At 42.5% G+C, this 16,588-nt stretch overlaps 1 protein-coding gene across 1 annotated transcript in view; it reads right to left on the bottom strand.

Moving 5' to 3' along the window:
• SEC24C (SEC24 homolog C, COPII coat complex component) overlaps window positions 1-16,588 on the bottom strand; it is a 2,546,747-nt gene that overhangs the window by 1,018,102 nt on the left and 1,512,057 nt on the right. Inside the window, exon 15 of the mRNA XM_044055565.1 lies at window positions 956-1,072. Coding sequence (XP_043911500.1) covers window positions 956-1,072 — 117 coding nt within the window. The remainder of the gene's footprint in view (window positions 1-955; window positions 1,073-16,588) is intronic.

Here is a 16,588-nt window from a genome sequence, read left to right as displayed (position 1 = left end):
TGGATTAGGATATCTGTAAAAGGTTAATAGGCAGGGGGTAGTAGAGGTGGTGCAGTCCCACTTTGGTCTAAATTTCAATTTACAATATTGTTTGTTAGGTAGAGGGTTACACGAATTTGAATGCGTTTTACCTTGAAGAGGTGAATAACAACTTGACGGAACAGGTTGGCAGTCATGGGAAAATGACATCAGGAAGTGTCTGAAGTGATTGTATGTGAGGGTAGGAGATGGCAGACTATGATATAAGGTATGGATGTAGAAAGATGTGTGTGCAAGCAGTGACAAAGCCAGTAATATTAACTGTGTTAGAATCATGGTGATGCAAATGAAGTTGCAAGATAGGGTTTAAGGGTGTAGAGGGTAGCAGCAAGAAGTTATGAATGAAACAGATGGGGGGCTAAGGTTAGTATGGTGCTAACTGGAAGCTAAGACAATTAGCAAATTAAGTGGAGAAGCAATTTTGTGCTAGTAGAGTGAAGATGGGTATGCTATGCTTTTAAGGAGGGAATTGTTTGTGTGTAGAGGCTGGAGGAAAGCGGAAAAAAAAAGCTTTTATACATGAGCTTCTTGTTTACAAAATAGGAGGAAAAACTGCAAATTACATAGGCCAAGCAGTCCTTATCTTCTACAAAAACCTAGACTTCTACAAGCTAAATAAACAAAAACAAATGTTTACATTACTCACCTTTTTATAGAAATTCTTTGAAAACAGGAAGCCACACCTGCATTAGAACTGTGCTAGCTGCTCTATTTCTAGGTCCAGTACTGCTGAGAGCATGATGCCCAAAAATCTACTAGAAAGAAGTGAATTTAACACCAAGACTAAACTACTAAAATATTATAGATGGATGGGACTTCTAAAAAAGCAATCAAAAAAGTTGCTTGGAATGGTAAGAGGCACTAGAAAGATAAATACTGTTCATTATCTTCACAAATTAAAGAAATATAATTTTACCTTTTCCTTATCTGTGTTAATGAGCTTCCTATCATCACGGTTTTTCAGTTTTCCAGGTGCTTCAGCAATTGGTAGAGAAGAATGAAATATGAACAATTTTCCTGCGCATTCGGCAGCCTACAGAAACAATGACCTTGATGATCTTACAAGCAAACTTACAAATTAGACACCATAATACAATGCATTATTAGAAAATTCCAATCATAAGCACATGATCAAAACAGCCAAATGTGAAATAATGCTTGCTATATTAGTCTGTTACTTATGTCCAACTTTAAGACCTTTTACTTCTCAATCCATACTAGTACAAGCTGTCAAATTTTAATGCAAGAGTTCACCTTAAACCATAAAGTAACATACTGTCAAGTACTGTATCTCATTTCATCAATTAAAGACACAAGTAGCGACAACATCATAGACAGTAAAAAAGGACCACCTTCAATGCATGAACACTTGAGTACATTTTTCTGTTGCTCTTTCTTATGACTCTTCAAAAAGAGAGAGCCCATCAATCCCCAGATTTATATCTCTGACCTGTATATGTCCCAGTGATGAAGCTAATGACTGCACATGCCCAATCAGCCTTGGTGATGGAACTTGCTTGAACTAGCAGGAAAACACATTAAATGCAAAATAAATAAGTGAATGAAAACTCACTCACAGAAATTACTCCTGAAGCCAAGGGAAGCAGCTGGAGTGGCCAGAAACAATGAAGACAGTGTATGGGATTCCAGCCCCCACTGCAGAAGTCTTTCTTAAGCCAAACCAATACAACTACTCATACATCTTATGTAGAGCAGCCCTCTACAACAGTGGAGAAGAAACTGTCTTTGTGGGGAGGATGAATCCAAAGAGGCTCTCCAAACTAAATCCGAAAAGGAAATGAAGATCTCTAAAAGGGAGAAGACCCCAAAACTCTGCCCTCCCAAAGAATGCTCTGAAGCTACAATGCTGGATGATGGAAAGCACAAATGACCTAAGAACAACTTCCTGAAATAAATATACCCCAAGCAGAAAATCCTATTATGTTTAAGATGTTAAAGCATGTACTTATTTGGAAATGGACTAGTGCGGGATATCATAAGAAAGAAATAAATCAGCTTAAAAATATAGTTTTGAAAGAAACAGTAAATTTAAGCCCTTTTTTCTGACGAAAAGAACGACGACTAAACAAAGGCCAAAGATGGTGTTAGTTGTAGGTATATTTTGACCTACGATTGTAATATATTTCACATAAAAAATGTCATTAAAATGCATTGGGTGATACTAATACATGTCCCTGAGCTAGTTAGTAAAGATCCTGAATTTAGTTATAAAAAGGTGTTACACTTTATAGTACATCCAGTGAAGAATACTATATTTTATTTGAAAGCTTATGGAAACTGCAACACAACAGACATAATATATATGGTGAAGTGCTCTAAATGTCCAGCATACTATATATGAAAGACCAATCAAAGGTTTAAAGACAGAATTTGTAGCCATCTTTCAGATATTAGAAGGAAAATAGACACTCATTTTCTATACAAACACATAAGTACAGATGAGACACAAGTTTACATTTTTGATTTTTACATTCTATTCCCACACTTCTTAGGGGTGGGGACAAGAAAACTTTTACAGAAAGAGAACAAAATAAATGCATATTAAGATTTAGAGCTCAACATCCACCTGGTTTGAATGATGCTTATACTCAAACCAGAGCTAGATGAAGGTAGTATGACTTTTGTATACACAAATATATTTGAGGCTTTCTAATGTATGTATATGGTGCAGTTTGTATGTATACATGTACTACGTGATTGTATACAGATTTATATCAAAGTATATTATAACTTCCTGGGCATTTACAATGATTTAATTGTGTAATGGTTTAATTGATTATGTGACTTCTGTTATCTGTTTTTGCTGTATTATATAAGGAAGAGCTTTTTTTTACTTGTTTTTATTCTGATACTTCATGCCTGATGAAGCAGTTTTACTGCAAAAGTTTTTACTAGTGGAATAAACAGTAATGGCAGTAAAAACAGTGTGTACCAGAGCCACGAGTAGTAATAAATCTATGTGCTTATTACCCTCATCAACAAAAAGGATAGGTCCAGTGAAACTGAAATCTATGAAGTTCACCTTGGTATCCTCTATGAAATTCATAAATTGAAGCCATGCATGCTGGCACATCAGAATGCATCTGCTGCAACTCTGGTAGCATTGGCAGAACTCTCCACTTTGTTGTATATGACACAGACTATAGAGATCACTGAATGTGGGGAGGCAAAAGTCTTGGCTTTGAGCTTCCCTTTTTTGTGATCAATCTGCTAAATCCTTGACTACAACGGAGCATCTTTCCTGTTGACCTTCCACTAGAAGTATACCACATGGTTTAGTTAGATCAGCATCCTCAAGGACACTGTGAAGGAAGTGGAATTAAAGTTAGGTACTCACCATAATGATACATCCTTGTTGTCAGTCTCCAATCTGGTTCAATCTGTGGGACTTCGGATCCAGCTCAGATCAGACACCAACCAATGCAAAAGCCTTTAGCCCATCTTTGGTCTGACTCTCTTAAGCATAACTCCCCACTCCTCCATCAATTTTCCAGACTGAGTTTGACTCATGAGCCAAAATATGATGATACAACATATCTAACTGATCCGCAGATCTCCCACAACTGGAAAGAACCACCTAGGGGAAATGCTAGACTGTAAAAAAGTTAAATGAAGAACCTCCATACTCTGGTCATCACAGAGGGGAAGACTTGCCAAGTCAGCATTAAGGTTGGGGGCAAGAGAGAAGGGAGGCTGAACCACATGGAGACAGACAACACAGATCTATTGTTATCCTGAGTACATAACATTTCTATCTGATGCTGTCTGCTTCGTCTGGAGTCAACCTATGGGACAGAGACCCCAGCCACAACAATTGACGGGAGGAACTAAGGAAGAATATTCTGCAACACAGTACAACCAAAGGAAGCCCTGGACCTGGAGTGAATGTCCAACTTATAATGTGACATAAAAGTGTGGCGGCCTAGCCAAGTAGCAGCAGCACAAATATCGGAAGTTACTCTGCTATTGGCCCTAATGCCCTTACAACCCTAGCCAAGAATTTAGCCCATGTTCCGACAAGTCAGCACCCGATGTGCCTGTCCAGCAGGGACACAGGTGGAATCCCAGGGGTGTATTTTCTGTTCCCCATCTAGTTATCCAGGTTGTGCTTAAAAAGGGGTAATGAGGTACTCTGCTTGACATGGAGAGGGAGTCAATTCCACAGAAGAGGGTGTGTCTGGGACACAAATCTGTCCCGCCAACAAGTCCTATTGGTGTCACAGACCAGGTTGAGGTCGCATGTGCAGGTTACTAGAGTGGAGCTAGACTTGCGGATATGCAGCAGTCCCATCAGGGCGGGGTCCGAGATTGCTCTGTACGCCAGACAGAGGTCACCTCTGAGGAGTCTGTATGAGACTGAGTAGAGGGACAAGGCTTTTAGCTTGTGTATGGTAGATATTTTGAGGCCCTGGATTCTCCTGGTGAGGAACCTCTGTGGTCTCTCCAGCTGCCACATGTGCATTGTGAGGTACATGCTGAAAGAGGCATTGCACTCAATAATGGGTCTTATAAGGGAAAAATACAGAGATGTTATGATCTCCTTGTCCCTGGATGAGATATCCTTACTAATGAGGTAGGCCATGCAGAAAGCTTTCCATACAATGGAGACAATATGGTGACCAAAAGTCAGTTTATCAACCTGGATGCCCAAGTCCCTCACGACGGATTGTGTGCTTAGGACCTTGTTATTAATGTGATAATTTGCGGGGACATCACTCTCCCCACAGGGAAGGATGATGCCTTTATTGGCATTCAATATGAAGGCTATTTTCTGGCACCAGTCATTTGTTTGCGAGACCCTCTTGGAGAATGTCCTCATCACTAGGGGAATTGATGACAGCGCCTAGCTTGCAGTCATCTGCAAACCTGATCAGCCATACCCTACTGGCTTTGGCCTGCACCTCAGAAAAGTATATTCCAAACAACAGAGGCCCCAAGACTGATCCCTGGGGTACACCGCTCATTACAGGTCTACTGCATGACGTGGCTTCCCTTATTTTGACTAGGTGGGTTCTATCAGTGAGCCAAGTTTGCTACCCATCTGGTAACATACGTATGCCTAGTTGAGAGAGTTTATCTATTACACCTGAGTGGGGAATAGTATTGAAGGCTTTGGCCAGGTCAAGGTAGGTGGTGTGCACAGTCTTCCCCCTCATCCATGGCTTTGGTGACAGTCTCAAAGAAGTCGACCAAATTTAACAGACATGGCCTCCCTTTGATGAAACCAAACTGTGTGGGATCAAGTGTTTGGAGGTTGACAATGTCCTTGTAAATGAGGTCCATGATAATCCTTTCTATAGCCTTGCAGATCAGTCTAGTTAGGCTAATGGGTCTACAATTTCCTGATCAGTGGATGCGCCACCTTTGTGCAAACGGATGACAGTAGATGTCCTCCACTCGGCTGGGATGAAGCCAGTACTCAGGCTTTGGTTGAATAGGATGCCTAATGGTGCTGCACGTTCCTGCCCGAGTTCATGTAGGATGCAGCGTGGGATGTTATCGGGGGTCCCATGGAGGTTTTATTTTTTGCCTTTGAGAGGGCAGTGATGACTTGCTCCCTAGAGATAAGGGGAGGGGGGAAGGTGCTGGGGATGGCCTGATTTACTGATGGGGGGACAGAGGGGTGAAGTTTTCACTGAACTTGTCTGCCAGCAGGTTGGCTACATCTACGGCGTTTGTGTATATAGTGTCCTTGACCACCAGTTCTGAGCAGATCCGAGTGCTTCCTTTCAGATTGCGGACACATGTGAAGGTCTTCTGACTGTTCTTAGTAGATGTGTCCAGTCTGGACTAGAAGTTTGCTTTGGAGGATTTCACTAGTGCTCTTATTTGTTTGTTCAGGCTAAGGAGAGACTGCTTCCTATTTGGCACCTGCTCCTTCTTGGTCCTGGACAACAGTTTATTTATTGCATATGTCCACCAGACAAGTTTACTCTTCCTTGAGGAGGAGGATTTTGCTCTGTCTAGTATTCCTGATTCCATGCAGCTATATAAATGTTTGTACAGTATTTTGGTGTGGGTTTGGACATATGTGCCAGTTCCTATGGAGCGGGAAGGGAATGTAAAGCTGTTTATACCTTCCCTCAGGAGGCTGTAATCAGCTTTGGAGAAGTTTTTTTCTTTGACCCTAGCTGGGGGGATTCAGGGGAGACGGTGATTTTGAAAGGGACTGCTTTGTGGTCAAATCTTACCAGGGAGGACGACTCTGTAGGGATGCTGCAGTGGTTACTCATGCTGGTTAATACTAAGTCCAAGACATTATCACCTCTTGTGAGGGTGTCGACCAGCTCATCCAAGGCATTTGCTTTCACGAAATCAAGGAATCTCTGGGCATTTGTGTTTTGGCATGAGTAGTTCTTCCAATCTATGGCTGGATAGTTAAAGTCACCCAGGATCAGGGTAAATGGTTGAATCTTGATGGATTCGAAGAGGTCCAGATAAGTGGAGTGGGCATCTTGAGTCAAAGTTGGGGGCCTGTAGCTAGCTATGACTTGAACAGGGGTCTTGTCAATGGGTTAATTGCACCTGGAGTGTCTTCTGTGCGTCATACTGTTTGAACAGCCTGGAGGTGTGTACGTCTTTAATGTATATTGTAACTCCACCTCCTTTAGCTATGCTGACCATTGTTTAGGGTCTGAATGTATGACAGGATGAGTATGCTGGTATGGGCTAGGGTGCTCTCCGCAGCTTTGAACCAGGTTTCTGTGTCTGCACAAATGTCTGCATCCTCCAGGGTTAACAATGCTTGCAATGAGTGCAGTTTCATGTTTAGACTCCTAGGGTTTAGCAGCATGACCTTTAATTTACATTTTGATGACATTTTCATGTTGGTAGTTTTGACCTCATGGCATTGCTTAAAAAAGGCGCTATGGGGGAGGCAACAGCCTTTGCCAGAAGCCTGAAGCCCAAGGGAGACAGATGCAGGCCATCTCTGGCAAAGCATCGTGGTCTGTCAATCATGTCTTCCCAGACACCAGAAACTAAGCCACTTGTTAAAGTCAATCATTTTCTGTTGGTATTGAGGCATCATTCTGGGTGATGAAAGAATGCTTCTTAAGGCTATGAACATACCTGCCTGGGACACATTCACCAAGCTCAATCATGTCTCTCTTCATATAGTTCAGAGATACACATTGCAAGTCATTCATGCCAACATTGACTATGACAGAGTCATAACAGTACCTGTTGATGAGAGACTTGAGTGCATGGGTGATATGGCGGATTCTGGCACCTGACAAACAACTAACTGTGACTTTCTCCTTATCCAGCCTGGTGAGGAGCACATCTGTGTCTCTTACAATGAAGTCTCCTACGACTAATAATACTGGGTTTATGTTTAGGCCTTAGTGGCTGTGAGACACAGGTGTCTGGACTGTGTGTGGTGTGGTGGGCAGTGGAGTTTGCATGTTTTTGCCTCGGATGTCTCTTTTGTTTGGGTATGTTTTTGTTGAGGACCTCTGCATATGTGGGTGTGCGTTGTGTAGGTGTGGGTGGTGTTTGAGGTGTGGTGTTGTGTTGACAGCCTTCACAGTGCCAGATATACTGGCTTGTGACAGAGAACAGACTCTAGCTTCTTAAGGTAACTGCATCTCTCAAAAATTGTGCTCCTAGGTGGTAGTAGCAGAGGGTTGCCAGTGTACATGAGGCAGTTGCTACACTGTTTTAGGATGCCCATATCAACCAGACTAGCAGGAGAAACCATAGGAAATTGTCCATCCATATTTGTCAGTATCTGAAAAGACAGGCCAGAGAGAGTCAAGGGGGTAAAGGGTGGAAGGTCTAACAGAAGTACTATTAGGAGATCACACAAGTGCTCCTAAGGGAAAATTTGTAGCTGGAATACCTCACAATGGGTTACAAACAGTGCAGCTATTGTGCGCGACTTGCAAATACGCTCAAAAGCAGGGTTTAAATACCACAAAAAAATGGTTCTAGTAACACAGAAATCTAGCCAATCCTACTACTCCCTGCTTTCTTTACCAGCCTGTGCCAGACAATGTCCAAGCAGCCCTGCTACTCTCACTAGCAGAGGAGATAGGCCCCTACCAACACAAGATGGTTGCCAGAAACACAGACGGCAAACATATAATGGCTGCCAGAAACACAGAAGGGAAAAACAAACAGCTCTGGATGCAGCAAATCTTATATCCAGACTATGCTACTCAATTTAAAGGAAGAAGAAAGTAAAACTAATAAAAAGCACAGATTGACCACTTACAAACAAAAACAGAATTCACAGTATGAAAAATACAGTTAAACAGTAATGAAATGCAGTTAAACAGTAATGAACTGCAGTAAACAGCAATTAAATACAGTTAAACAGTAATGAAATGCAGTTAATCAGTAAATTGCTTTAAAACAGTGCAAATGTGATAAATTAGCTCACAATCACAACAGAAAAACAGCTCGAATAAAGCAGAGTAGAATGTTTAACTAGAGATCTAAGGAGAAAGGTTCCTCTTATAAAAGCTCTGCACAGTTTGGAGGACAGTAGAGATAAATTACTTATTCATATCTGAATAATGGAGATGGCAGCTAACTGTTCTTTAACAAAAGAAGAACTAGCGCCTTCATTGAAACTGAGGCAAAAAATTCCAGAACTTTAAATATAGGAACGGTAAAAGGATATAACTGTTTTTGTTGTGCCCAAATTACGAATCTTTTCCATTTGCTTTTGTACAGTTTCTTAGTGGAAGTTTTGTGGGATGATAAAAGAATGTAACAAGACTGGCGAGGAGAGCCTGGGCTGTCTAACAATAAATGGAACTGATAAAATGAAAAAACAGGAATGGAAGCAATTTTGCAGTCCAAATGCAATAAAATTTAATGACAAGTTTTAAGCGCTTTTCGTCAGCCCAACAGCTGACTTCCTCAGAAACAATTAAGACCAATAAAAAGTTCCTTATATATGGAACAAATTCAATTAGCAATCACCAATTACATCAATCATGTTAAAAGAAAAGTAACTAGTTATGACCTAAAAGTAGTAGGAAAGTGGTAGACTAGTAAAAAATATATCTAGCACCTTTATTAATAAACTAAGCAAACTAACACTAAATATAAGTGTAAGTTGAGACACCTAGACATTTGAACATTACAAGTTAATGTAGATACACCTAATAAAAGTATGTTGTTGAAACAACAGCATGTTTATATTAAGTCATCTCTTAAGGCTGTTTAATTTTAAAACACTACTAATCGAGCAAAAATCATTTAGCCCCGGGAAGCTGTAAGCATTCAACCTCACCTGCCAGGCTAGTTCTAGTTCCTCAAGTTTAAGGGGTCTCGGGACCACTCCTACTGTCAATTTTAGTTTGATCAATAAAAATGAATTTAAAAACATGGTCTTTATAACAAAAAATACGTTTTGCTAATGCATTTTCAAGTTTACATTTCTTTATAGCATATTGGTGTTCGTACATTCTGTCCTGTAGTCTTCTCTCGGTTTTTCCTATATAGAAGGCTGCACAGAATGTACATCTTTTGCTAGGTATGTAACAAATGTAGAATTACAGTCGAATCTACCTTTCAGCTTGTATAGTGTACCATTAATCTGGAAGGAATTTGTTACTTCCACAAATTTGCAGAAGTTACAGTTTAAACATTTATACATACCAGGATTTCAAACTACAGGCATATCATGCTGTTCCAGTAATGTTTTAAGGTTTCTGCCTCTCCTAAATGTCACTCTGGGGTGATTTGGTAAACATTGGGGTACATTTTAAACTCCTCCCAGTTTTTCTGTAGGATGGCTAAACACACATTACTGTGTGTACTGAATGTGGTGATAAAATTCGTAGGGGTGTTGGTGTCCTCATGACTAATAGTTCCAGTAGTATTTTCAATGGTTTCTTCTAACGCGTTACCTAAATTCATAGGTGGCATAGTAGGTTTTGCCATAAAAATGGGACGTAGACTCTATCGTGTCTCTTGTCCGTCACCTCTTGTATAAGCATGTCTAAAAGGGGTTCGGGGTACCCTCTGTGGAGGAACATACTCTTAAGTACTATACACTCGTCATCGAACTCATCATCCAAACTAATCGTTACCAATAAATGGAACTGGAGAAACCATGTGGTCAACCTTAAGCTTGGAATGTCTGGGTGAATCAAGACCGCTGGGTGAGACAGAAGTTCCAAAATTGGATCTACAGACCATGGAGGACAAGCAAGATGAGGCCAAAGAAAGGGGAAACCAAATTTGTTGAGGCCAATAAGGAGCAATGAGTATTACTGTGCTCTTCAGTTAAGAAGCTTTCTGAAGAAATGTGTGGATTGCGGTAATGGGGGGGGGGGGGTAGGCATAATGTAGACCAGTGGGCCAACTGTGAAGTAGAGCATCTCTCTGTGACTTCCTCCATGGGGGGATGAGGGCAAAGAACCTGCTGCACTTGTTGAGAAGCAATGCGAAAAGGTCACAGCACGTCTGGCCCTATTGATGGAATATTTTCTCCACCACCTTCATGTTGAGAGACTACTCATGAGGCATTAGAATAGACCTGCTCAACTTGTCTGGACTTCCCCGGAGTATGTGTTGCTATCAGAAATCTATTAGATGAGATCACCCATTGCCACACTCTCAAAGCTTCTTGACACGGGATAAGATTTGGTTTCCCCCTTATTTGTTGCTGTACCAAGACCACTGACAAGTTATCCATCTGAATCGCAATAGTCCTGGTGGGAAGAGCATCTTGGAAGGCCTGCAATGCTAGGAGGACAGATCTCATTTCAAGGACATTGACATGCATGGTGGCTTCTTCAGAGGACCATGTGTCTTGGACTGTCCTTCCCAGGAAGTGCCCACCCCACCAAATATGAGAGGTGTACGTGGTCACTATGGCCTTGGTTGGTGAAGAACTAAGGGGCATCCTCCTTGCATGTGACTGGAGTGTATCCATCATAGGAGATGCTTTTTGCAAGCCCGAGTTATATTTAAGTGGACTGGCGATGGTGAAGAATGAACCTCCGAGTTGCCAATGTCCACTGAGGAATTCTCATGTGGTACCTTGACAACGGTACTAGGAAGACTGCTGCTGACATGAATCCTAAAGCTCAAAGGATTAAAGGAGCTGAGAGAAGAGAGTTTTGGATGATCTTTCTGACCTGGAACTGAATAGTCTAGACTTTTGACAAGGGGAGAGATGCAGTTTGTGTAATCGTACTGAATGAGCTACCAATGAATTCCAATGTCTGTGCTGGCTCCAGATGAGACTTGTAGTTGATTGAAATGTCCAGATGGGAGCATAACTGGAGTACATAATCCCTGAAATTGGATTAGTTGATGTCTGGTCGGACAGCTGATGAGCCAGTCATCTAGATATGGAAACACCCAGCATCCCTGTAGTCTCAAGTGAGCTGTCACTACCGCCACACACTTCGTAAACACCCTGAGGGCAAGTGCTGAGACCAAAGGGTAGAGCTCTGAACTGGTAATGACTGGTTCCCAGGCAGAAAGCTTAAGCACCTCCTGGACTGCTGGTTCATTTTGATATGATAGTATGCATCATGAAAGATCTATCGAGTACATCTAATTGTTCTTGTGCAGAAAAGGTAGAATGGACTGAACCATGACATCCAGAACTGTGTGTATTGCACTGATTGACTTAGGTTGCAGAGACAAAAAAACTGGGCTCCAGTCCCCCGTTTTCTAAAAAGAATCTTGAGCAAGTTCCGGACCCTCTCTGTTCTGGGGGGACCTCTTGGATGACTCTCTTCTAACAGCTTGTTTATTTCTAGTGCTGCTTTTTCCATCTGACTGGGTGGAACACTGTGGATTTTCTTTGGATTCAATGGGGCGAATGGGAAAATGGTATGATATAACCTCTGGATAGTATCCTCCATACCCATGACTCTTTTATAATTTCTAGCCAGGTTCTGTGGTCCACTGTTAAGCAGCCCCCAACTGCCACCACGGATGGACAATCAGACCTCCTTTTCAGACTGCTGATAGGATCTGTCAGAGAAAGTATCTCTAGATCCTTGACTTTGCAGATTACCTCTGCTGTGAGGGCAGTGTCTTTTATTAGAGTTCCCCCTCTGCCCCAGGGGGATCTCTCTCCATGTGATCTTGGAAAGGACCACCTCATTGATTCCTAGAAAAGGTTCGTTGATGGTTTGAAAAATGCATGCCCACAGCAGATGGGTTTTACCATCCTGCTCACCCCTACAGAGTGTCTTTTTCACCTTAGGGCCAAATAAAGAACTTCTGTCAAAAGGAAACTTTGATGAAGGAAGCTTTGAATGGTTTCCCAAAGTCACATAAGTGCACCCAGGCATGTGTTCTAATGGAAATACCTGAACCTGACACCCATGAGGTACCTTCTGCTGCATGAGAGATAAGCCTCATGGATGAACTGGAAATGGACTGAAGGTTAGCCAACTGTGAGGCAACACTGTCCTGAGGTAGTGCCAGAATCCTGTTTGGTCTGATGGGGATTGGTTCAATGGTGTCAGATTCCTTCCAACCCCACCGAGAGACCAAATCAATGAGCTTATCAGTGGGAAGAGTCACCCCAGAGGCAGACAAGCCAGCACCAAAAGCCTCAAGGAATACAGACTTCTCTTGGGAAAGGTCATCAGAAGACCAACTTGCCCCTTTGCTTTAAGAATTCCAGAATGTCTTGAAATGAGACATCATCAGGGGATAAGACTTGGTTTCTCCCTTATTTGTTGACGTACCAAGACCACTGACAAGTTGTCCATCTGAATCGCAATAGCCCCGGTGGGAAGAGTATCTTGGAAGGCCTGCAATGTTAAGAGGACAAATTTCATTTCCAGGACACTGGCATACATGTTGGCTTTTTCTTCAGGGGACCATGTGCCTTGGACCATCCTTCCCAGGAAGTGCCCCCCTACACCATCGGGTGGTGATCTTGGGGACACTTCCCCCTTATCAAAGTCAGTACCTTCTGTGATGGACTCCTGAAAAGAGTTCAAGTGCCTCCCTTTTGCACTTTTTCTTCATGGGAACCTCTTCGGTGGGATGTTCCAGAGAAGTGACGGAAAAAATCATTATATCCTGTTGGGCATCCTGGAGAATAACTTGGGCTGGCTGCCTCTGTGGCAAGAATGATTGCGACTCAAGATGCAGAGACAAATGGGCTAGGGAGGTCAGAGCTGAAGAAGGTGGAGAAGTTCAAGCTCTGGGGATAGAGAATGCCCTCTCCACTACCTCGAATGCCTCAGAGACTAAGAAACTGACTAAAAAGAACATGCTTTCAGGCCTTAAGCTTCTTCATTCCTAAAGGCAGAGCAGATGAAGAGGGAGTCAGAGCTGAGCTACCTAACACCAAGGCTCTGAAGGGAAGAGAGCCCCCTGACAACTTCAGAGTTGACTCAAACACCTCTGATCTGGCGTTGATGTTGTGGCTACAAAATTCACCCAGCTCCAAGGCACTTGGAGCTGGTCCACTCAGAAGATACCAGTATCTTCGGATCTGATGAGAACAACTCTGGAATCCTTGGATCCGACAACTCAGGAAACCATATGTTGGACTGGAGAAGGAGTGAGTGGGTGGGGTGGGGGGTGTCCTACTAAGGGTCTCTGGACCCAATGGGGTCAGAGCCGGAATAACCTCTCATTTGTATCTGCGCTGAAAGAAATTTCATCATCCTGTCCATGTCACCTTTTGGAAGAGTGAGTCAAGGATGCTGCTGATGAAGGTTTAGAGTGATGACGTCTTGGAGAGTGCTCCAAGAAAGGAAAGGGCAATCTGGAAGTAAATCGAATCTGGGGCCAATATTGATGATCGAATCAGAGGAGATTTCTCTTTTCTGGTTTTCCAATCCAAGGCACTAAGATCTGAAGTCTTGGCCAGTTTCTTAGGAGGTTCTGAACCTGCAGTTGAAGTGGTTGGTTCCGGAGAATGCTTTCTAGAATCCTTTTTCTCTGTACTCTTGGGAGTCTGAGCCTAGAAGATGCTGCTGAAGTAGATGATTTAGACGGCAGTAAGCCTCTGAGAATCAGCTTATTCCATCTCCCTATAAGGGCCCTAGGGTTAAATCCTTTACACGTGTCACAACTGGCATCAAGATGTGAAGGGTCTAGACAAAATGTATTTATAATGTGCATCAGATAATGGGATTTTGTGGTCACAAGCCGTACATTTCTTAAAATCAGAGAGTTTCTCAGCTATTGTCATGAAGGAGGAAAGATTTAGGAATAAAGATATTTTATTTTTTAAGGAATACAAAAGATTAAAGGGAAATACAAAGCAGACAATACCAACAATGGTATTTAAGATGTACTTAAAGTACTGAAGTGGAAATTACCAACAATGGTAAAGGACAGCATATACAAGTACTTGAGAAGTTACTTAGTGTGGAAACAAGGAGTAAGTGTTTGAAGAAGTTTTAGCAATAAAATTAAAGAAAGAAGACTCACAGTATGTAAAAAAATGCTACTAACTCGAGAGCAGAAGCAGTGACCAAGTAGGTACTCTAAGGTGGCAAATGAGATTTGTGTTATTTTAGGTACTACAGCATTATTGGAAAAGGAGGACCATGACAGCTTTCAGTGATTCACAAGCTAGCAGAAGTGGCAGAGTAGGATCCGAACTCAAGAGTTGAGGAATAAATGAAAACTGACATCAGATCTCTGATATTTGAATTGATTCTAATTGAGATTTGTTGTGATAGTAATTCCCAGGTGAGAAAATAACTGGAGTACATAATCTCATGCTTGGATCAGATGATGCCTGGCCGGTGCAGTTATGAGAGAGTCATCTAAGTAAGGAAACACCTGGAATCCTTGCAGCCTCAAGTGAGCTGCCACTACTGCCATGCACTTAGTGAACACCCTGGGGGCTGCGGTAAGAACAAAGGGCAGAGCTCTGAACTGGTAATGACTGGCTCCCAGCCGGAAGTGTAGGTATCTTCAGGGTCGTCTGTTCATTTTTATATAGTTTGCATCCTGAAGATCTATTGAGTACATCCAGTCGTCCTTATGCAGAAAAGACAGAATGGACTGAACCATAATTATCTAGAACTTGGTGTACTGAACGGACTTGTTCAGGATGCTGAGATCCAAAATTGGTCTCCAGTCCCCCGTTTTCTGCGGTACTAAAAAGAATCATGAGTAAGTTCCAGACTCTTTCTTATCTCAGGTGACCCCTTGGATGACTCTTTTTCTATCAGCTTTTTTAATTCTAGTTCTGCTGCTTTCCTCTGACTGGATGGAACATCAGGAATTTTGTTTACGGTCAAGGGGATGGTAGGGGAAAAAGAGTATTATATAACCCCAGGAAATAATCCTCTGCACCCATGAATCTTTTGTAATCTCTAGCCAGGCTCTTTGGTGCAGGGATAAACGACCTCTGACTGCCTCCAGAGGTGGAGCGCTGGCAGGATCTGTCACAGAAGGTATTTCCAGAGCCTTGGTTTTGTGGGCCTCCTCTCCCACGTGGGTGGCATCTTCTATTAGAGTTTCCTCCTCTGCCCCTTTGAGAACTATCTCCATGTGGATCTTGGAACCCTGGGATTCACTGAACCACATTTTTTGACTGCCTCGTTGATTCCTAGAAAAGGTCCTTTGAGGAGTCGAAAAACAAACACACAGACAGGGTTTTACCATCCTGCTCACACCTGGATAGTGCGTCTTTAACCTTGAGGCCAAATAAAGAACTTCCATCAAAGGCAGTTTTGCAAAGGAAGACTTGAAGAGCTCAGCAAAACAACAACACAGGCTCATCCAGGCATGCCTCCTAATAACTGAACCTGCCACCCTTGAGGTACCTTCAGCTGCATGAGAGAGGAGCCTCATGGACGAATTTCAAATAGACTGTAGGGTAACCAACTGTGAAGCAATCGAGCTCTCTGCCTCAAAAGTAATGGTCCCAGAGTGGGATTTGGTAAGTTCTTTAATCAAATTCCTCTCAAATCTAGTGAAGTGTGCCAAAATAATTCAGTGACTGAAGTGCAAAAGACACTGAAGCATATACACACTTCCCAAACCTGTCCAGCACTAAAAGCCCTGTTAGGAGAATGAACAGAGGAATATTGTTTTATAAGTTTCTTCTTTGCGGCCGCCGCTACCACCATGGCATGAACTAGTACTCCCTTGCTCCAAAATTCCCTATCCTTGGATGGAGCCTGGATCCTGTCTAGTCTCTTGGAGATCGGCTCAATGGAGTCAGGTTCCTTCCATGCCCATCAAGAGATCAAATCAATGAGCCTGTCAGCGGATGGAGTCATGCAGGAGGTAAATGGGCCAGCTCAAAAGGCTTCCAGAAATACTGATTTCTCTTGGGAAGGGCTATCAGTAGACCCAGCCACCCCTTTGCTTAAGAATCTCTAGTATGTCTCCAAAGGAGATGTCATCAGGTGGTGATCTTGGGGACCATCCCCCTTCATCCAAATCAGTATTCTCCGTGGCAGACTCTTGAGGAGAGTCTAAGTGTTTCCTTTTGCACTCTCTCTTACTAGGTGGTACTTCCATACAATGTTCCTGAGAAGTATCAGAAGATATCAATATACTCTGCTGGGTATCCTGGAGACTTTGGGCTGGCTGTCCTTTGCTGCAGGAAGTTAAG

Source organism: Protopterus annectens, chromosome 14.part0, assembly GCF_019279795.1.
Source record: "Protopterus annectens isolate FY-2018-M chromosome 14.part0, PAN1.0, whole genome shotgun sequence".
NCBI classification, from domain to species: Eukaryota; Metazoa; Chordata; order Ceratodontiformes; family Protopteridae; genus Protopterus; species Protopterus annectens.
This window is presented reverse-complemented; position numbering and strand designations above follow the sequence as displayed.